Here is a 22500-nt window from a genome sequence, read left to right on the forward strand (position 1 = left end):
GAGCTCACTGACCTCCTCCTGCCAGCATTCCGATCAGCACAGATCCAAACTTTTTCTCTGCCTCGAACAGGATTGGGAAGCAGGATCGGACACTGAGCTTGCGGCTGTCCCCAGCAAATATCCCACGGCATAGACTGTCGATCACATTCTCCGCTAGCTGTGGGAGTTAGAACAGGACAGGTCAGAGAGAGGGAGAGAGAGAGAGAGACAGAGAGAGACAGACAGAGAGAGAGAGACAGACATAGAGAGAGAGAGTGAGACAGAGAGAGAGAGAAACAGAGAGAGAGAGAAACAGAGAGAGAGGAGCAGAGAGAGAGACGGGGGGGGAGAGAAGGGAGAGGGATGGAGAGAGGGAGACGGAGATGGAGACGGAGGGGGGGGAGAGGGAGGGAAGAGAGGGAGGGGGAGAGAGGGGGAGAGGGAGACAGAGACGGAGGGAGGGGGAGATGGAGGGAGGGAGACGGAGGGAGGGAGGTGGAGATGGAGGGAGGGAGGTGGAGAGGGAGGGAGGGGGAGAGGGAAGGAGTGACGGAGGGAGGGAGGGGGAAATGGAGGGAGGGGGTGGAGGGGTGGAGGAGGAGACGGAGACGGAGGGAGGGAAGGGTCGAGGGGGAGATGGAGGTGGAGGGAGAAGGAAATGGAGGGAGACGGAGGGAGGGAGGGGTCGAGGGGGAGGGGGAGATGGAGATGGAGGGGGAGGGACGGTGACGGAGGGAGGGAGGGAGAGGGAGACGTAGAGGGAGGGAGGGGGAGAGAGGGAGGGGGGAGAGGGAGATGGAGACGGAGGGAGGGAGGGAGGGGGAGATGGAGGGAGGGAGGGAGGGGTCGAGGGGGAGACGGAGATGGAGATGGAGGGAGGGGGGGTGGAGGGGGAGACGGAGATGGAGGGAAGGGCCGAGGGGGAGATGGAGATGGAGGGAGACGGCGGGAGGGAGGGGGAGAGGGAGATGGAGTGAGGGGTGTGTGGAGGGGGAGGGAGGGAGACGGAGAGGGAGACGGAGGGAGGGTCAGTCTGCCCCATCCCAGACTCCAGCGACCCCCTCACTCTGGAGTGTGTCTGAAATGAACCTCTGCCTCCTCACCTCTGCTCCAAATCTCCGAGCAACGAAACTGTGAACACTTTCATCCTGATCGCTGCTGCGTCGGATAAACGGCTCCCGCAGCAAGCTCCTTATTATGGGCTGGCTGAAGGGAGGGCGGGTTACAAAGGCACTCCTGCAAAATTCAAGCACAGCATCAAGACATCTCCAATAGCGAGGGCAGCAAGAAAGATCGAGGACATCAATACCTCGAGTTACTCAGCCGGATCCTCAGCTCGAACAATGCACCTAATCTCCAATTCACAACAACGTGCATTTATATAGCACCCTCATCGTAGTAAACCATCCCAAGGTGCTTCACAGGAGCGATTATCAGACAGAATTTGAGACCGAGCCACGTCAGGAGATATTAGGACAGGTGACCAAAAGCTGGGTCAAAGAGGGAGGTTTTAAGGAGCGTCTTAAAGGAGGAGAGAGAGGCGGAGAGGTTTAGGGAGGGAATTCCAGAGCTCGGGGCCCCAGGCAGCTGAAGGCACGGCCGCCAATGGTGGAGCGATGGAAATCGGGGGATGCTCAAGAGGGCAGAATTGGAGGAGCGCAGAGATCTCGGAGGGTTGAAGGGGCTGGAGGAGGTTACAGAGATAGGGAGGGTTGTAGGGGCTGGAGGAGGTTACAGAGATAGGGAGGGTTGTAGGGGCTGGAGGAGGTTACAGAGATAGGGAGGGGTGTAGGGGGCTGGAGGAGGTTACAGAGACAGGGAGGGTTGTAGGGGCTGGAGGAGGTTACAGAGATAGGGAGGGGTGTAGGGGCTGGAGGAGGTTACAGAGATAGGGAGGGGTGTAGGGGCTGGAGGAGGTTACAGAGATAGGGAGGGTTGTAGGGACTGGAGGAGGTTACAGAGATAGGGAGGGTTGTTGGGCTGGACGAGGTTACAGAGATAGGGAGGGGTGTAGGGGCTGGAGGAGGTTACAGAGGGTAGGGAGGGTTGTTGGGCTGGACGAGGTTACAGAGATAGGGAGGGTTGTAGGGACTGGAGGAGGTTACAGAGATAGGGAGGGTTGTTGGGCTGGAGGAGGTTACAGAGATAGGGAGGGGTGCAGCGGCTTATCTCTGTAACCTCCTCCAGCCTTGGTTAGACCACACTTGGAGCACTGTGCACAGTTCTGGTCTCCATATACCTTGGTTAGACCACACTTGCAGCACTGTGCACAGTTCTGGTCTCCATATACCTTGGTTAGACCACACTTGGAGCACTGTGCACAGTTCTGGTCTCCATATACCTTGATTAGACCACACTTGGAGCACTGTGCACAGTTCTGGTCTCCATATACCTTGGTTAGACCACACTTGGAGCACTGTGCACAGTTCTGGTCTCCATATACCTTGGTTAGACCACACTTGCAGCACTGTGCACAGTTCTGGTCTCCATATACCTTGGTTAGACCACACTTGGAGCACTGTGCACAGTTCTGGTCTCCATATACCTTGATTAGACCACACTTGGAGCACTGTGCACAGTTCTGGTCTCCATATACCTTGGTTAGACCACACTTGGAGCACTGTGCACAGTTCTGGTCTCCATATACCTTGGTTAGACCACACTTGGAGCACTGTGCAGAGTTCTGGTCTCCATATACCTTGGTTAGGCCGCACTTGGAGCACCGTGCACAGTTCTGGTCTCCATATACCCTGGTTAGACCGCAGTTGGAGCACTGTGCACAGTTCTGGTCTCCATATACCTTGGTTAGACCGCACCTGGAGCACTGTGCACAGTTCTGGTCTCCATATACCTTGGTTAGACCACACTTGGAGCACTGTGCCCAGTTCTGGTCTCCATATACCTCGGTTAGACCACACTTGGAGCACTGTGCACAGTTCTGGTCTCCATATACCTTGGTTAGACCACACTTGGAGCACTGTGCACAGTTCTGGTCTCCATATACCTTGGTTAGACCACACTTGGAGCACTGTGCACAGTTCTGGTCTCCATATACCTTGGTTAGACCACACTTGGAGCACTGTGCACAGTTCTGGTCTCCATATACTTTGGTTAGACCACACTTGGAGCAATGTGCACAGTTCTGGTCTCCATATACCTTGGTTAGACCACACTTGGAGCACTGTGCACAGTTCTGGTCTCCATATACCTTGGCTAGATCACACTTGGAGCACTGTGCACAGTTCTGGTCTCCATATACCTCGGTTAGACCACACTTGGAGCACTGTCCACAGTTCTGGTCTCCATATACCTCGGTTAGACCACACTTGGAGCACTGTGCACAGTTCTGGTCTCCATATACCTTGGTTAGACCACACTTGGAGCACTGTGCACAGTTCTGGTCTCCATATACCTTGGTTAGACCACACTTGGAGCACTGTGCACAGTTCTGGTCTCCATATACCTTGGTTCGACCACACTTGGAGCACTGTGCACAGTTCTGGTCTCCATATACCTTGGTTAGACCATACTTGCAGCACTGTGCACAGTTCTGGTCTCCATATACCTTGGCTAGATCACACTTGGAGCACTGTGTACAGTTCTGGTCTCCATATACCTTGGTTAGACCACGCTTGGAGCACTGTGCACAGTTCTGGTCTCCATAAACCTTGGTTAGACCACACTTGGAGCAGTGTGCACAGTTCTGGTCTCCATATACCTTGGTTAGACCACACTTGGAGCACTGTGCACAGTTCTGGTCTCCATATACCTTGGTTAGACCACACTTGGAGCACTGTGCCCAGTTCTGGTCTCCATATACCTCGGTTAGACCGCACTTGGAGCACTGTGCACAGTTCTGGTCTCCATATACCTTGGTTAGACCACACTTGGAGCACCGTGCACAGTTCTGGTCTCCATATACCTTGGTTAGACCACACTTGGAGCACCGTGCACAGTTCTGGTCTCCATATACCTTGGTTAGTCCACACTTGGAGCACTGTGCGCAGTTCTGGTCTCCGTATACCTTGGTTAGACCACACTTGGAGCACCGTGCACAGTTCTGGTCTCCATATACCTTGGTTAGACCACAGTTGGAGCACTGTGCACAGTTCTGGTCTCCGTATTATAAAAAGGATATAGAGGCACTGGAGAAGATTCGTTGATACAAGAACTGAGAGGTTATAACTATCAGGAAAGATTGAACAGGCTGAGGCTCTTTTCTCTCGAATAGTGAGTCCAAGCGGTGACCCGATAAGAGTTCTTTAAAATTATGTAAGGGTTTGATAGGGTAGAATGGTGAGATGGTGGGTTGGTGGGTTGGGGGATTGGGGAGAAGGTGGGTGGGTGGGGTTGAGGGATTGGGGAGAAGGTGGGTAGGTGGGGTTGAGGGATTGGGGAGAAGGTGGGTAGGTGGGGATGGGGGATTGGGGAGAAGGTGGGGAGGTGGGGATGGGGGATTGGGGAGAAGGTGGGTAGGTGCGGTTGAGGGATTGGGGAGAAGGTGGGTAGGTGGGGTTGAGGGATTGGGGAGAAGGTGGGTGGGTGGGGTTGAGGGATTGGGGAGAAGGTGGGTAGGTGGGGATGGGGGATTGGGGAGAAGGTGGGTAGGTGGGGATGGGGGATTGGGGAGAAGGTGGGTAGGTGGGGTTGAGGGATTGGGGAGAAGGTGGGTAGGTTGGGCTGAGGGATTGGGGAGAAGGTGGGTGGGTGGGGTTGAGGGATTGGGGAGAAGGTGGGTAGGTGGGGTTGAGGGATTGGGGAGAAGGTGGGTAGGTGGGGTTGAGGGATTGGGGAGAAGGTGGGTAGGTTGGGCTGAGGGATTGGGGAGAAGGTGGGTGGGTGGGGTTGAGGGATTGGGGAGAAGGTGGGTGGATGGGGTTGAGGGATTGGGGAGAAGGTGGGTAGGTGGGGTTGAGGGATTGGGGAGAAGGTGGGTAGGTGGGGTTGAGGGATTGGGGAGAAGGTGGGTGGGTGGGGTTGGGGGATTGGGGAGAAGGTGGGTAGGTGGGGTTGAGGGATTGGGGAGAAGGTGGGTTGGTAGGGTTGAGGGATTGGGGAGAAGGTGGGGAGGTGGGGTTGGGGGATTGGGGAGAAGGTGGGTAGGTGGGGTTGAGGGATTGGAGAGAAGGTGGGTAGGTGAGGTTGAGGGATTGGGGAGAAGGTGGGTAGGTGGGGTTGAGGGATTGGGGAGAAGGTGTGTGGATGGGGTTGAGGGATTGGGGAGAAGGTGGGTAGGTGGGGTGGAGGGATTGGGGAGAAGGTGGGTAGGTGGGGTTGAGGGATTGGGGAGAAGGTGGGTAGGTGGGGTTGGGGGATTGGGGAGAAGGTGGGTGGGTGGGGTTGGGGGATTGGGGAGAAGGTGGGTGGGTGGGGTTGGGGGATTGGGGAGAAGGTGGGTGGGTGAGGTTGAGGGATTGGGGAGAAGGTGGGTAGGTGGGGTGGAGGGATTGGGGAGAAGGTGGGGAGGTGGGGTTGAGGGATTGGGGAGAAGGTGGGTAGGTAGGGTTGAGGGATTGGGGAGAAGGTGGGTAGGTGGGGTTGAGGGATTGGGGAGAAGGTGGGTAGGTGGGGTTGAGGGATTGGGGAGAAGGTGGGTAGGTGGGGTTGGGGGATTGGGGAGAAGGTGGGTGGGTGGGGTTGAGGGATAGGGGAGAAGGTGGGTAGGTGGGGTTGAGGGATTGGGGAGAAGGTGGGTAGGTGGGGTTGAGGGATTGGGGAGAAGGTGGGTGGGTGGGGTTGAGGGATTGGGGAGAAGGTGGGTAGGTGGGGTTGAGGGATTGGGGAGAAGGTGGGCAGGTGGGGTTGAGGGATTGGGGAGAAGGTGGGTAGGTGGGGTTGAGGGATTGGAGAGAAGGTGGGTGGGTGGGGTTGAGGGATTGGGGAGAAGGTGGGTAGGTGTGGTTGAGGGATTGGGGAGAAGGTGGGTGGGAGGGATTGGGGAGAAGGTGGGTAGGTGGGGTTGAGGGATTGGGGAGAAGGTGGGTAGGTGGGGTTGAGGGATTGGGGAGAAGGTGGGTAGGTGGGGTTGAGGGATTGGGGAGAAGGTGGGTAGGTGGGGTTGAGGGATTGGGGAGAAGGTGGGTAGGTGGGGTTGAGGGATTGTGGAGAAGGTGGGTAGGTTGGGCTGAGGGATTGGGGAGAAGGTGGGTGGGCGGGGTTGAGGGATTGTGGAGAAGGTGGGTAGGTGGGGTTGAGGGATTGTGGAGAAGGTGGGGTTGAGGGATTGTGGAGAAGGTGGGTAGGTGGGGTTGAGGGATTGGGGAGAAGGTGGGTAGTTGGGGTTGAGGGATTGTGGAGAAGGTGGGTAGGTGGGGTTGAGGGATTGGGGAGAAGGTGGGTAGGTTGGGTTGTGGGATTGGGGAGAAGGTGGGTAGGTGGGGTTGAGGGATTGGGGAGAAGGTGGGTAGGTGGGGTTGGAGATCTGGACTGTGAGGAGCTCCTCACATCCAATGACCCACCTGAAACCTGAAGGTAGCTGGCAGAGACTTCCTCCCACGAACAGATATCGATTCTTCGAGGCCTCGTTACTGTAACTAACAGGAAGAACCTCACTCTCCAAACCCAGCTCAGAAACCTGCAGGTAGAAACCGAGATTAGATTCCAGCCTGTAACTCACTCCCGGGTATCTGTTATTCTATATATAAACCCCCCCCAACCCCTCGATTAGATTCCAGCCTGTAACTCACTCCCGGGTATCTGTTATACTATATATAAACCCCCCCGAACCCCTCGATTAGATTCCAGCCTGTAACTCACTCCTGGGTATCTGTTATTCTATATATAAACCCCCTGAACCCCTCGATTAGATTCCAGCCTGTAACTCACTCCTGGGTATCTGTTATTCTATATATAAACCCCGCCGAACCCCTCGATTAGATTCCAGCCTGTAACTCACTCCCGGGTATCTGTTATTCTATATATAAACCCCCCTGAACCCCTCAATTAGATTCCAGCCTGTTACTCACTCCCGGGTAGCTGTTATTCTATATATAAAACCCCTGAACCCCTCGATTAGATTCCAGCCTGTAACTCACTCCCGGGTACCTGTTATTCTATATATAAACCCCCCGAACCCCTCGATTAGATTCCAGCCTGTAACTCACTCCCGGGTATCCGTTATTCTATATATAAACCCCCCGAACCCCTCGATTAGATTCCAGCCTGCAACTCACTCCCGGGTATCTGTTATTCTATATATCAACCCCCCGAACCCCTCGATTGGATTCCAGCCTGTAACTCACTCCCGGGTATCTGTTATTCTATATATAAACCCCACCGAACCCCTCGATTAGATTCCAGCCTGTAACTCACTCCCGGGTATCTGTTATTCTATACATAAACCCCCCGAACCCCTCGATTAGATTCCAGCCTGTAACTCACTCACGGGTATCTGTTATTCTATATATAAACCCCCCCGAACCCCTCGATTAGATTCCAGCCTGTCACTCACTCCTGGGTATCTGTTATTCTATATATAAACCCCTCTGAACCCCTCAATTAGATTCCAGCCTGTAACTCACTCCCGGGTACCTGTTATTCTATATATAAAACCCCTGAACCCCTCGATTAGATTCCAGCCTGTAACTCACTCCCGGGTATCTGTTATTCTATATATAAACCCCCCCTGAACCCCTCGATTAGATTCCAGCCTGTAACTCACTCCCGGGTATCTGTTATTCTACATATAAACCCCCCAAACCCCACGATTAGATTCCAGCCTGTAACTCACTCCTGGGTATCTGTTATTCTATAAAAAAAACCCCGAACCCCTCGATTAGATTCCAGCCTGTAACTCACTCCCGGGTATCTGTTATTCTATATATAAACCCCCTGAACCCCTCGATTAGATTCCAGCCTGTAACTCACTCGCGGGTATCTTTTATTCTATATATAAACCCCCCCGAACCCCTCGATTAGATTCCAGCCTGTAACTCACTCCTGGGTATCTGTTATTCTATATATAAACCCCCCGAACCCCTCGATTAGATTCCAGCCTGTAACTCACTCCCAGGTAGCTGTTATTCTATATATAAACCCCCTGAACCCCTCGATTAGGTTCCAGCCTGTAACTCACTCCCGGGTATCTGTTATTCTATATATAAACCCCCCGAACCCCTCGATTAGATTCCAGCCTGTAACTCACTCCCGGGCATCTGTTATTCTATATATAAACCCCCCGAACCCCTCGATTAGATTCCAGCCTGCAACTCACTCCCGGGTATCTGTTATTCTATATATAAACCCCCCCGAACCCCTCGATTAGATTCCAGCCTGTAACTCACTCCCGGGTATCTGTTATTCTATATATAAACCCCCCCCAACCCCTCGATTAGATTCCAGCCTGTAACTCACTCCTGGGTATCTGTTATTCTATATATAAACCCCCCCGAACCCCTCGATTAGATTCCAGCCTGTAACTCACTCCCGGGTAGCTGTTATTCTATATACAAACCCCCCGAACCCTTCGATTAGATTCCAGTCTGTAACTCACTCACAGGTATCTGTTATTCTATATATAAACCCCCCCCGAACCCCTCGATTAGATTCCAGCCTGTAACTCACTCCCGGGTATCTGTTATTCTATATATAAACCCCCCGAACCCCTCGATTAGATTCCAGCCTGTAACTCACTCCCGGGTATCTGTTATTCTATATATAAAACCCCTGAACCCCTCGATTAGATTCCAGCCTGTAACTCACTCCCGGGTATCTGTTATTCTATATACAAACCCCCCGAACCCTTCGATTAGATTCCAGTCTGTAACTCACTCACAGGTATCTGTTATTCTATATATAAACCCCCCCGAACCCCTCGATTAGATTCCAGCCTGTAACTCACTCCCGGGTATCTGTTATTCTATATATAAACCCCCCGAACCCCTCGATTAGATTCCAGTCTGTAACTCACTCCCGGGTATCTGTTATTCTATATATAAACCCCCCGAACCCCTCGATTAGATTCCAGCCTGTAACTCACTCCCAGGTATCTGTTATTCTATATATAAACCCCCCGAACCCCTCGATTAGATTCCAGCCTGTAACTCACTCCCGGGTAGCTGTTATTCTATATATAAACCCCCCCGAACCCCTCGATTAGATTCCAGCCTGTAACTCACTCCCGGGTATCTGTTATTCTATATATAAACCCCCCAAACCCCTCAATTAGATTCCAGCCTGTAACTCACACCTGGGTATCTGTTATTCTATATATAAACCCCCCGAAGCCCTCGATTAGATTCCAGCCTGTAACACACTCCCGGGTATCTGTTATTCTATATATAAACCCCCCAAACCCCTCAATTAGATTCCAGCCTGTAACTCACTCCCGGGTAGCTATTATTCTATATATAAAACCCCTGAACCCCTCGATTAGATTCCAGCCTGTAACTCACTCCCGGGTATCTGTTATTCTATATACAAACCCCCCGAACCCTTCGATTAGATTCCAGTCTGTAACTCACTCCCGGGTATCTGTTATTCTATATATAAACCCCCCCGAACCGCTCGATTAGATTCCAGCCTGTAACTCACTCCCAGGTATCTGTTATTCTATATATAAACCCCCCGAACCCCTCGATTAGATTCCAGCCTGTAACTCACTCCCAGGTATCTGTTATTCTATATATAAACCCCCCCGAACCGCTCGATTAGATTCCAGCCTGTAACTCACTCCCAGGTATCTGTTATTCTATATATAAACCCCCCGAACCCCTCGATTAGATTCCAGCCTGTAACTCACTCCCAGGTATCTGTTATTCTATATATAAACCCCCTGAACCCCTCGATTAGATTCCAGCCTGTAACTCACTCCCGGGTATCTGTTGTTCTATATATAAACCCCCCGAACCCCTCGATTAGATTGCAGCCTGTAACTCACTCCCGGGTATCTGTTATTCTATATATAAACCCCCCCGAACCCCTCGATTAGATTCCAGCCTGTAACTCACTCCCGGGTATCTGTTATTCTATATATAAACCCCCCGAACCCCTCGATTAGATTCCAGTCTGTAACTCACTCCCGGGTATCTGTTATTCTATATATAAACCCCCCGAACCCCTCGATTGGATTCCAGCCTGTAACTCACTCCCGGGTATCTGTTATATATATGTAAACCCCCCGAACCCCTCGATTAGATTCCAGCCTGTAACTCACTCCTGGGTATCTGTTATTCTATATATAAACCCCCCGAACCCCTCGATTAGATTCCAGTCTGTAACTCACTCCCGGGTATCTGTTATTCTATATATAAACCCCCCGAACCCCTCGATTAGATTCCAGCCTGTAACTCACTCCTGGGTATCTGTTATTCTATATATAAACCCCCCGAACCCCTCGATTAGATTCCAGCCTGTAACTCACTCCCGGGTATCTGTTATTCTATATATAAACCCCCCGAACCCCTCGATTAGATTCCAGCCTTTAACACACTCCCGGGTATCTGTTATTCTATATATAAACCCCCCCCCGAACCCCTCGATTAGATTCCAGCCTGTAACTCACTCCCGGCTATCTGTTATTCTATATATAAACCCCCCGAACCCCTCGATTAGATTCCAGCCTGTAACTCACTCCCGGGTATCCGTTATTCTATATATAAACCCCCCGAACCCCTCGATTAGATTCCAGCCTGTAACTCGCTCCCGGGTATCCGTTATTCTATATATAAACCCCCCGAACCCCTCGATTAGATTCCAGCCTGTAACTCACTCCCAGGTACCTGTTATTCTATATTTAAACCCCCCCGAACCCCTCGATTAGATTCCAGCCTGTAACTCACTCCCGGGTATCTGTTATTCTGTATATAAACCCCCCGAACCCCTCGATTAGATTCCAGCCTGTATCTCACTCCCGGGTATCTGTTATTCTATATATAAACCCCCGAACCCCTCGATTAGATTCCAGCCTGTAACTCACTCCCGGGTATCTGTTATTCTATATATAAACCCCCCCGAACCCCTCGATCAGATTCCTGCCTGTAACTCACTCCCGGGTATCTGTTATTCTATATATAAACCCCCGCCGAACCCCTCGATTAGATTCCAGTCTGTAACTCACTCCCGGGTATATGTTATTCTATATATAAACCCCCCGAACCCCTCGATTAGATTCCAGCCTGTAACTCACTCCCGGGTATCTGTTATTCTATATATAAACCCCCCCGAACCCCTCGATTAGATTCCAGCCTGTAACTCACTCCCAGGTATCTGTTATTCTATATTTAAACCCCCCCGAACCCCTCGATTAGATTCCAGCCTGTAACTCACTCCCGGTTATCTGTTATTCTATATATAAACCCCCCGAACCCCTCGATTAGATTCCAGCCTGTAACTCACTCCCGGGTATCTGCTATTCTATATATAAACCCCCCCGAACCCCTCGATTAGATTCCAGCCTGTAACTCACTCCCGGGTATCTGTTATTCTATATATAAACCCCCCGAACCCCTCGATTAGATTCCAGCCTGTAACTCACTCCCGGGTATCTGTTATTCTATATATAAACCCCCCGAACCCCTCGATTAGATTCCAGCCTGTAACTCACTCCCGGGTATCTGTTATTCTATATATAAACCCCCCCGAACCCCCCGATTAGATTCCAGCCTGTAACTCACTCCTGGGTATCTGTTATTCTATATATAAACCCCCCCGAACCCCTCGATTAGATTCCAGCCTGTAACTCACTCCCGGGTATCTGTTATTCTATATATAAACCCCCCCGAACCCCTCGATTAGATTCCAGCCTGTAACTCACTCCCGGGTATCTGTTATTCTATATATAAACCCCCCGAACCCCTCGATTAGATTCCAGCCTGTAACTCACTCCCGGGTATCTGTTATTCTATATATAAACCCCCCCGAACCCCTCGATTAGATTCCAGCCTGTAACTCACTCCCGGGTATCTGTTATTCTATATATAAACCCCCCGAACCCCCCGATTAGATTCCAGCCTGTAACTCACTCCCGGGTATCTGTTATATATATGTAAACCCCCCGAACCCCTCGATTAGATTCCAGCCTGTAACTCACTCCTGGGTATCTGTTGTTCTATATATAAACCCCCCGAACCCCTCGATTAGATTCCAGTCTGTAACTCACTCCCGGGTATCTGTTATTCTATATATAAACCCCCCGAACCCCTCGATTAGATTCCAGCCTGTAACTCACTCCTGGGTATCTGTTATTCTATATATAAACCCCCCGAACCCCTCGATTAGATTCCAGCCTGTAACTCACTCCCGGGTATCTGTTATTCTATATATAAACCCCCCGAACCCCTCGATTAGATTCCAGCCTTTAACACACTCCCGGGTATCTGTTATTCTATATATAAACCCCCCCCGAACCCCTCGATTAGATTCCAGCCTGTAACTCACTCCCGGCTATCTGTTATTCTATATATAAACCCCCCGAACCCCTCGATTAGATTCCAGCCTGTAACTCACTCCCGGGTATCCGTTATTCTATATATAAACCCCCCGAACCCCTCGATTAGATTCCAGCCTGTAACTCGCTCCCGGGTATCCGTTATTCTATATATAAACCCCCCGAACCCCTCGATTAGATTCCAGCCTGTAACTCGCTCCCGGGTATCCGTTATTCTATATATAAACCCCCCCGAACCCCTCGATTAGATTCCAGCCTGTAACTCACTCCCGGGTATCTGTTATTCTGTATATAAACCCCCCGAACCCCTCGATTAGATTCCAGCCTGTAACTCACTCCCGGGTATCTGTTATTCTATATATAAACCCCCCGAACCCCTCGATTAGATTCCAGCCTGTAACTCACTCCCAGGTACCTGTTATTCTATATTTAAAACCCCCGAACCCCTCGATTAGATTCCAGCCTGTAACTCACTCCCGGGTATCTGTTATTCTGTATATAAACCCCCCGAACCCCTCGATTAGATTCCAGCCTGTATCTCACTCCCGGGTATCTGTTATTCTATATATAAACCCCCGAACCCCTCGATTAGATTCCAGCCTGTAACTCACTCCCGGGTATCTGTTATTCTATATATAAACCCCCCCGAACCCCTCGATCAGATTCCAGCCTGTAACTCACTCCCGGGTATCTGTTATTCTATATATAAACCCCCGCCGAACCCCTCGATTAGATTCCAGTCTGTAACTCACTCCCGGGTATATGTTATTCTATATATAAACCCCCCGAACCCCTCGATTAGATTCCAGCCTGTAACTCACTCCCGGGTATCTGTTATTCTATATATAAACCCCCCCGAACCCCTCGATTAGATTCCAGCCTGTAACTCACTCCCAGGTATCTGTTATTCTATATTTAAACCCCCCCGAACCCCTCGATTAGATTCCAGCCTGTAACTCACTCCCGGGTATCTGTTATTCTATATATAAACCCCCCGAACCCCTCGATTAGATTCCAGCCTGTAACTCACTCCCGGGTATCTGCTATTCTATATATAAACCCCCCCGAACCCCTCGATTAGATTCCAGCCTGTAACTCACTCCCGGGTATCTGTTATTCTATATATAAACCCCCCGAACCCCTCGATTAGATTCCAGCCTGTAACTCACTCCCGGGTATCTGTTATTCTATATATAAACCCCCCCGAACCCCTCGATTAGATTCCAGCCTGTAACTCACTCCCGGGTATCTGTTATTCTATATATAAACCCCCCCGAACCCCCCGATTAGATTCCAGCCTGTAACTCACTCCTGGGTATCTGTTATTCTATATATAAACCCCCCCGAACCCCTCGATTAGATTCCAGCCTGTAACTCACTCCCGGGTATCTGTTATTCTATATATAAACCCCCCCGAACCCCTCGATTAGATTCCAGCCTGTAACTCACTCCCGGGTATCTGTTATTCTATATATAAACCCCCCGAACCCCTCGATTAGATTCCAGCCTGTAACTCACTCCCGGGTATCTGTTATTCTATATATAAACCCCCCCGAACCCCTCGATTAGATTCCAGCCTGTAACTCACTCCCGGGTATCTGTTATTCTATATATAAACCCCCCGAACCCCCCGATTAGATTCCAGCCTGTAACTCACTCCCGGGTATCTGCTATTCTATATATAAACCCCCCCGAACCCCTCGATTAGATTCCAGCCTGTAACTCACTCCCGGGTATCTGTTATTCTATATATAAACCCCCCCGAACCCCTCGATTAGATTCCAGTCTGTAACTCACTCCCGTGTATCTGTTATTCTATATATAAACCCCCCCGAACCCCTCGATTAGATTCCAGCCTGTAACTCACTCCCGGGTATCTGGTATTCTATATATAAACCTCTGCCCCGAACCCCTCGATTAGATTCCAGCCTGTAACTCACTCCCGGGTATCTGCTATTCTATATATAAACCCCCCCGAACCCCTCGATTAGATTCCAGCCTGTAACTCACTCCCGGGTATCTGTTATTCTATATATAAACCCCCCGAACCCCTCGATTAGATTCCAGCCTGTAACTCACTCCCGGGTATCTGTTATTCTATATATAAACCCCCCGAACCCCTCGATTAGATTCCAGCCTGTAACTCACTCCCGGGTATCTGTTATTCTATATATAAACCCCCCGAACCCCGCGATTAGATTCCAGCCTGTAACTCACTCCCGGGTATCTGTTATTCTATATATAAACCCCCCGAACCCCTCGATTAGATTCCAGCCTGTAACTCACTCCCGGGTATCTGTTATTCTATATATAAACCCCCCGAACCCCTCGATTAGATTCCAGCCTGTAACTCACTCCCGGGTATCTGTTATTCTATATATAAACCCCCCGAACCCCTCGATTAGATTCCAGCCTGTAACTCACTCCCGGGTATCTGTTATTCTATATATAAACCCCCCCGAACCCCTCGATCAGATTCCAGCCTGTAACTCACTCCCGGGTATCTGTTATTCTATATATAAACCCCCGCCGAACCCCTCGATTAGATTCCAGTCTGTAACTCACTCCCGGGTATATGTTATTCTATATATAAACCCCCCGAACCCCTCGATTAGATTCCAGCCTGTAACTCACTCCCGGGTATCTGTTATTCTATATATAAACCCCCCCGAACCCCTCGATTAGATTCCAGCCTGTAACTCACTCCCAGGTATCTGTTATTCTATATTTAAACCCCCCCGAACCCCTCGATTAGATTCCAGCCTGTAACTCACTCCCGGGTATCTGTTATTCTATATATAAACCCCCCGAACCCCTCGATTAGATTCCAGCCTGTAACTCACTCCCGGGTATCTGCTATTCTATATATAAACCCCCCCGAACCCCTCGATTAGATTCCAGCCTGTAACTCACTCCCGGGTATCTGTTATTCTATATATAAACCCCCCGAACCCCTCGATTAGATTCCAGCCTGTAACTCACTCCCGGGTATCTGTTATTCTATATATAAACCCCCCCGAACCCCTCGATTAGATTCCAGCCTGTAACTCACTCCCGGGTATCTGTTATTCTATATATAAACCCCCCCGAACCCCCCGATTAGATTCCAGCCTGTAACTCACTCCTGGGTATCTGTTATTCTATATATAAACCCCCCCGAACCCCTCGATTAGATTCCAGCCTGTAACTCACTCCCGGGTATCTGTTATTCTATATATAAACCCCCCCGAACCCCTCGATTAGATTCCAGCCTGTAACTCACTCCCGGGTATCTGTTATTCTATATATAAACCCCCCGAACCCCTCGATTAGATTCCAGCCTGTAACTCACTCCCGGGTATCTGTTATTCTATATATAAACCCCCCCGAACCCCTCGATTAGATTCCAGCCTGTAACTCACTCCCGGGTATCTGTTATTCTATATATAAACCCCCCGAACCCCCCGATTAGATTCCAGCCTGTAACTCACTCCCGGGTATCTGCTATTCTATATATAAACCCCCCCGAACCCCTCGATTAGATTCCAGCCTGTAACTCACTCCCGGGTATCTGTTATTCTATATATAAACCCCCCCGAACCCCTCGATTAGATTCCAGTCTGTAACTCACTCCCGTGTATCTGTTATTCTATATATAAACCCCCCCGAACCCCTCGATTAGATTCCAGCCTGTAACTCACTCCCGGGTATCTGGTATTCTATATATAAACCTCTGCCCCGAACCCCTCGATTAGATTCCAGCCTGTAACTCACTCCCGGGTATCTGCTATTCTATATATAAACCCCCCTGAACCCCTCGATTAGATTCCAGCCTGTAACTCACTCCCGGGTATCTGTTATTCTATATATAAACCCCCCGAACCCCTCGATTAGATTCCAGCCTGTAACTCACTCCCGGGTATCTGTTATTCTATATATAAACCCCCCGAACCCCTCGATTAGATTCCAGCCTGTAACTCACTCCCGGGTATCTGTTATTCTATATATGAACCCCCTGAACCCCTCGATTAGATTCCAGCCTGTAACTCACTCCCGGGTATCTGTTATTCTATATATAAACCCCCCGAACCCCTCGATTAGATTCCAGCCTGTAACTCACTCCCGGGTATCTGTTATTCTATATATAAACCCCCCGAACCCCTCGATTAGATTCCAGCCTGTAACTCACTCCCGGGTACCTGTTATTCTATATATAAACCCCCCAAACCCCTCGATTAGATTCCAGCCTGTAACTCACTCCCGGGTATCTGTTATTCTATATATAAACCCCACCCCGAACCCCTCGATTAGATTCCAGCCTGTAACTCACTCCCGGGTATCTGTTATTCTATATATAAACCCCCCGAACCCCTCGATTAGATTCCAGCCTGTAACTCACTCCCGGGTATCTGTTATTCTATATATAAACCCCCCGAACCCCTCGATTAGATTCCAGCCTGTAACTCACTCCCGGGTATCTGTTATTCTATATATAAACCCCCGAACCCCTCGATTAGATTGCAGCCTGTAACTCACTCCCGGGTATCTGTTATTCTATATATAAACCCCCCCGAACCCCTCGATTAGATTCCAGCCTGTAACTCACTCCCGGGTACCTGTTATTCTATATATAAACCCCCCGAACCCCTCGATTAGATTCCAGTCTGTAACTCACTCCCGGGTATCTGTTATTCTATATATAAACCCCCCGAACCCCTCGATTAGATTCCAGCCTGTAACTCACTCCCGGGTATCTGGTATTCTATATATAAACCCCCCGAACCCCTCGATTAGATTCCAGCCTGTAACTCACTCCCGGGTATCTGTTATTCTATATATAAACCCCCGAACCCCTCGATTAGATTGCAGCCTGTAACTCACTCCCGGGTATCTGTTATTCTATATATAAACCCCCCCCGAACCCCTCGATTAGATTCCAGCCTGTAACTCACTCCCGGGTATCTGTTATTCTATATATAAACCCCCGAACCCCTCGATTAGATTCCAGCCTGTAACTCACTCCCGGGTATCTGTTATTCTATATATAAACCCCCCCAAACCCCTCGATTAGATTCCAGCCTGTAACTCACTCCCGGGTATCTGTTATTCTATATATAAACCCCCCGAACCCCTCGATTAGATTCGAGCCTGTAACTCACTCCCGGGTATCTGTTATTCTATATATAAACCCCCCGAACCCCTCGATTAGATTCCAGCCTGTAACTCACTCCCGGGTATCTGTTATTCTATATATAAACCCCCCGAACCCCTCGATTAGATTCCAGCCTGTAACTCACTCCCGGGTATCTGTTATTCTATATATAAACCCCCCGAACCCCTCGATTAGATTCCAGCCTGTAACTCACTCCCGGGTATCCGTTATTCTATATATAAACCCCCCGAACCCCTCGATTAGATTCCAGCCTGTAACTCACTCCCGGGTATCTGTTATTCTATATATAAACCCCCCGAACCCCTCGATTAGATTCCAGCCTGTAACTCACTCCCGGGTATCTGTTATTCTATATATAAACCCCCCGAACCCCTCGATTAGATTCCAGCCTGTAACTCACTCCCGGGTATCCGTTATTCTATATATAAACCCCCCGAACCCCTCGATTAGATTCCAGCCTGTAACTCACTCCCAGGTATCCGTTATTCTATATATAAACCCCCCGAACCCCTCGATTAGATTCCAGCCTGTAACTCACTCCCAGGTATCCGTTATTCTATATATAAACCCCCCGAACCCCTCGATTAGATTCCAGCCTGTAACTCACTCCCGGGTATCTGTTATTCTATATATAAGCCCCCCGAACCCCTCGATTAGATTCCAGCCTGTAACTCACTCCCGGGTATCTGTTATTCTATATATAAACCCCCCCGAACCCCTCGATTAGATTCCAGCCTGTAACTCACTCCCGGGTATCTGTTATTCTATATATAAACCCCCCGAACCCCTCGATTAGATTCCAGCCTGTAACTCACTCCCGGGTATCTGTTATTCTATATATAAACCCCCCGAACCCCTCGATTAGATTCCAGCCTGTAACTCACTCCCGGGTATCTGTTATTCTATATATAAACCCCCCCGAACCCCTCGATTAGATTCCAGCCTGTAACTCACTCCCGGGTATCTGTTATTCTATATATAAACCCCCCGAACCCCTCGATTAGATTCCAGCCTGTAACTCACTCCCGGGTATCTGTTATTCTATATATAAACCCCCCGAACCCTCGATTAGATTCCAGCCTGTAACTCACTCCCGGGTATCTGTTATTCTATATATAAACCCCCCGAACCCCTCGATTAGATTCCAGCCTGTAACTCACTCCCGGGTATCTGTTATTCTATATATAAACCCCCCCGAACCCCTCGATTAGATTCCAGCCTGTAACTCACTCCCGGGTATCTGTTATTCTATATATAAACCCCCCGAACCCCTCGATTGGATTCCAGCCTGTAACTCACTCCCGGGTATCTGTTATTCTATATATAACCCCCGCCGAACCCCTCAATCCCTGTTCTGTTCACTCACCAGTTGGAGTGTATTCTTGCCCGCTATTCCAGCTGGTCTGATTCCCCTCGGTCCATGCTCAAATATTGCCCCTTCCTGTGTCCGGGTTGTTTGCAGCCAACCTCCGATGTGACCACTGCCTTCGAACAGGATGATCTGGAGAGAGAGAGAGAGCGAGTGAGAGACAGAGAGTGAGTGAGAGACAGAGAGTGAGTGAGAGACAGAGAGCGCGAGACAGAGAGCGCGAGAGAGCGCGAGAGAGAGAGAGCGAGAGAGAGAGAGCGCGAGAGAGAGAGCGCGAGAGAGAGAGAGCGCGCGAGAGAGAGAGAGCGCGCGAGAGAGAGAGCGCGCGAGAGAGAGCGCGAGAGAGAGAGCGAGAGCGCGAGAGAGAGCGCGAGAGAGCGAGGGAGCGAGCGAGAGAGAGCGCGCGCGAGAGAGCGCGAGAGCGAGAGAGCGCGAGAGAGAGAGAGCGCGAGAGAGAGAGAGAGCGCGAGAGAGAGAGCGCGAGAGAGCGCGAGAGAGAGAGCGAGAGAGAGAGCGAGAGAGAGAGCGCGAGAGAGCGCGAGAGAGAGAGCGCGAGAGAGAGAGCGCGAGAGAGAGAGCGCGCGAGAGAGAGCGCGCGAGAGAGAGCGCGAGAGAGAGAGCGCGAGAGAGAGAGCGCGAGAGAGAGAGCGCGAGAGAGAGAGCGCGAGAGAGCGCGAGAGAGAGAGCGCGAGAGAGAGAGAGCGCGAGAGAGAGAGAGCGCGAGAGAGAGAGCGCGAGAGAGAGAGAGCGCGAGAGAGAGAGAGCGCGAGAGAGAGAGAGCGCGAGAGAGAGAGAGCGCGAGAGAGAGCGCGAGAGAGAGAGCGCGAGAGAGAGAGAGCGAGAGAGAGAGAGCGCGAGAGAGAGAGCGCGAGAGAGAGAGAGCGCGAGAGAGAGAGAGCGCGAGAGAGAGCGCGAGAGAGAGAGAGAGCGCGAGAGAGAGAGAGAGAGAGGCGAGAGAGAGCGCGCGAGAGAGAGAGAGCGCGCGAGAGAGAGAGAGCGAGAGAGAGAGCGCGCGGAGAGAGCGCGCGAGAGAGAGAGAGCGCGAGAGAGAGAGAGCGCGAGAGAGAGAGCGCGAGAGAGAGAGCGCGAGAGAGAGAGCGCGAGAGAGAGAGCGCGAGAGAGAGAGCGCGAGAGAGAGCGCGAGAGAGAGAGCGCGAGAGAGCGCGAGAGAGAGCGCGCGAGAGAGAGAGAGCGCGCGAGAGAGAGAGCGCGCGAGAGAGAGAGCGCGCGAGAGAGAGCGCGCGCGAGAGAGCGCGCGCGAGAGCTAGAGCGCGAGAGAGAGAGCGCGAGAGAGAGAGCGCGAGAGAGAGAGCGCGAGAGAGAGAGCGCGAGAGAGAGAGAGCGCGAGAGAGAGAGAGCGCGAGAGAGAGAGCGCGCGAGAGAGAGAGCGCGAGAGAGAGAGCGCGAGAGAGAGAGAGCGCGAGAGAGAGAGAGCGCGAGAGAGAGAGAGCGCGAGAGAGAGAGAGCGCGAGAGAGAGAGAGCGCGAGAGAGAGAGAGCGCGAGAGAGAGAGAGCGCGAGAGAGAGAGAGCGCGAGAGAGAGAGCGCGAGAGAGACAGCGCGAGAGAGACAGCGCGAGAGAGACAGCGCGAGAGAGACAGCGCGAGAGAGACAGCGCGAGAGAGACAGCGCGAGAGAGACAGCGCGAGAGAGACAGCGCGAGAGAGACAGCGCGAGAGAGACAGCGCGAGAGAGACAGCGCGAGAGAGACAGCGCGAGAGAGACAGCGCGAGAGAGACAGCGCGAGAGAGACAGCGCGAGAGAGACAGCGCGAGAGAGACAGCGCGAGAGAGACAGCGCGAGAGAGACAGCGCGAGAGAGACAGCGCGAGAGAGACAGCGCGAGAGAGACAGCGCGAGAGAGACAGCGCGAGAGAGACAGCGCGAGAGAGACAGCGCGAGAGAGACAGCGCGAGAGAGACAGCGCGAGAGAGACAGCGCGAGAGAGACAGCGCGAGAGAGACAGCGAGACAGAGAGAGAGAGCGAGAGACAGAGCGAGAGACAGAGAGAGAGAGCGAGAGGCAGAGAGAGAATTAAGACTGTTTAAAATTAATATTGAACGTACCAAATGAAGTACAAAGACTGTTTAAAATTAATATTGTTTAAAAGTAATATTGTATGTACCCAACAAATGTCAAATCGATTGACACCTACAGAATGTTGGAAAACTGTACCTTTTTGCTGTGTAAGCTTTGGCAATATGGTTCTCTGTAAACTTTCATGCCAATAAAGCATTTGAATTGAATTGAATTGAATTGAGAGAGACAGAGAGAGAGACAGAGAGAGAGAGAGAGACAGAGAGACAGAGAGACAGAGATTCGACACTCTGGTTTGAGGTTAATTCCCCCACTCTCAGACAGTGCTACTTCGAGGAGGAGCTCGGGAATCGAGCAGAGGTTGGATCGGTTTCGTGTGCTGGACATTCACCACTTGTTTCCAGCACTGGGCGTGACGGCCTGGAATGTGGGGCAGTACTGAGGGAGCGCCGCATTGTCGGTGGGCAGTACTGAGGGAGCGCCGCACTGTCGGAGGGGCAGTACTGAGGGAGCGCCGCATTGTCGGAGGGTCAGTACTGAGGGAGCGTCGCACTGTCGGAGGGGCAGTACTGAGAGAGCGCCGCACTGTCGGAGGGGCAGTACTGAGGGAGCGCCGCACTGTCGGAGGGGCAGTACTGAGGGAGCGCCGCACTGCCGGAGGGGCAGTACTGAGGGAGCGCCGCACTGTCGGAGGGGCAGTACTGAGGGAGTGCCGCACTGTCGGAGTGGCAGTACTGAGGGAGCACCGCACTGTCGGAGGGGCGGTACTGAGGGAGCGCCGCACTGTCGGAGGGACAGTACTGAGGGAACGCCGCACTGTCGGAGGGGCAGTACTGAGAGAGCGCCGCACTGTCGGAGGGGCAGTACTGAGGGAGCGCCGCACTGTCGGAGCGGCAGTACTGAGGGAGCGTCGCACTGTCGGAGGGGCAGTACTGAGGGAGCGCCGCACTGCCGGAGGGGCAGTACTGAGGGACCGCCGCACTGTCGGAGGGACAGTACTGAGGGAACGCCGCACTGTCGGAGGGGCAGTACTGAGAGAGCGCCGCACTGTCGGAGGGGCAGTACTGAGGGAGCGCCGCACTGTCGGAGGGGCAGTACTGAGGGAGCGCCGCACTGTCGGAGGGGCAGTACTGAGGGAGCGCCGCACTGTCGGAGGGGCAGTACTGAGGGAGCGCCGCACTGTCGGAGGGGCAGTACTGAGGGAGCGCCGCACTGTCGGAGGGGCGGTACTGAGGGAGCGCCGCATTGTCGGAGGGGCAGTACTGAGGGAGTGCCGCATTGTCGGAGGGCAGTACTGAGAGAGCGCCGCATTGTCGGAGGGGCAGTAGTGAGGGAGTGCCGCACTGTCGGAGGGCAGTACGGAGCGAGCGCCGCATTGTCGGAGGGGCAGTACTGAGGGAGTGCCGCATTGTCGGAGGGCAGTACTGAGAGAGCGCCGCACTGTCGGAGGGGCAGTACTGAGGGAGCGCCGCACTGTCGGAGGGGCAGTACTGAGGGAGCGCCGCACTGTCGGAGGGTCAGTACTGAGGGAGCCCCGCACTGTCAGAGGGGCAGTACTGAGAGAGCGCCGCACTGTCGGA

The 22500-nt window shown here is 51.9% G+C and overlaps 1 protein-coding gene across 4 annotated transcripts in view; it reads right to left on the bottom strand.

The window, feature by feature from the left end:
• The window catches only part of ppox (protoporphyrinogen oxidase), a 51639-nt gene that overhangs the window by 16112 nt on the left and 13027 nt on the right, over nt 1-22500 (bottom strand). For all 4 annotated transcript variants that reach the window (XM_085978171.1, XM_085978170.1, XM_085978168.1 and 1 more), the window contains 4 exons: nt 18883-19017; nt 6438-6553; nt 1083-1215; nt 13-157 (listed from right to left, as the gene is read on the bottom strand). In XM_085978171.1, coding sequence (XP_085834297.1) covers nt 13-157; nt 1083-1215; nt 6438-6553; nt 18883-19017 — 529 coding nt within the window. The remainder of the gene's footprint in view (nt 1-12; nt 158-1082; nt 1216-6437; nt 6554-18882; nt 19018-22500) is intronic.

Source organism: Somniosus microcephalus, unplaced genomic scaffold (assembly GCF_052327205.1).
Source record: "Somniosus microcephalus isolate GS21.2 unplaced genomic scaffold, FLI_Smic_1.0 unresolved_chr6, whole genome shotgun sequence".
Lineage (NCBI taxonomy): Eukaryota > Metazoa > Chordata > Chondrichthyes > Squaliformes > Somniosidae > Somniosus > Somniosus microcephalus.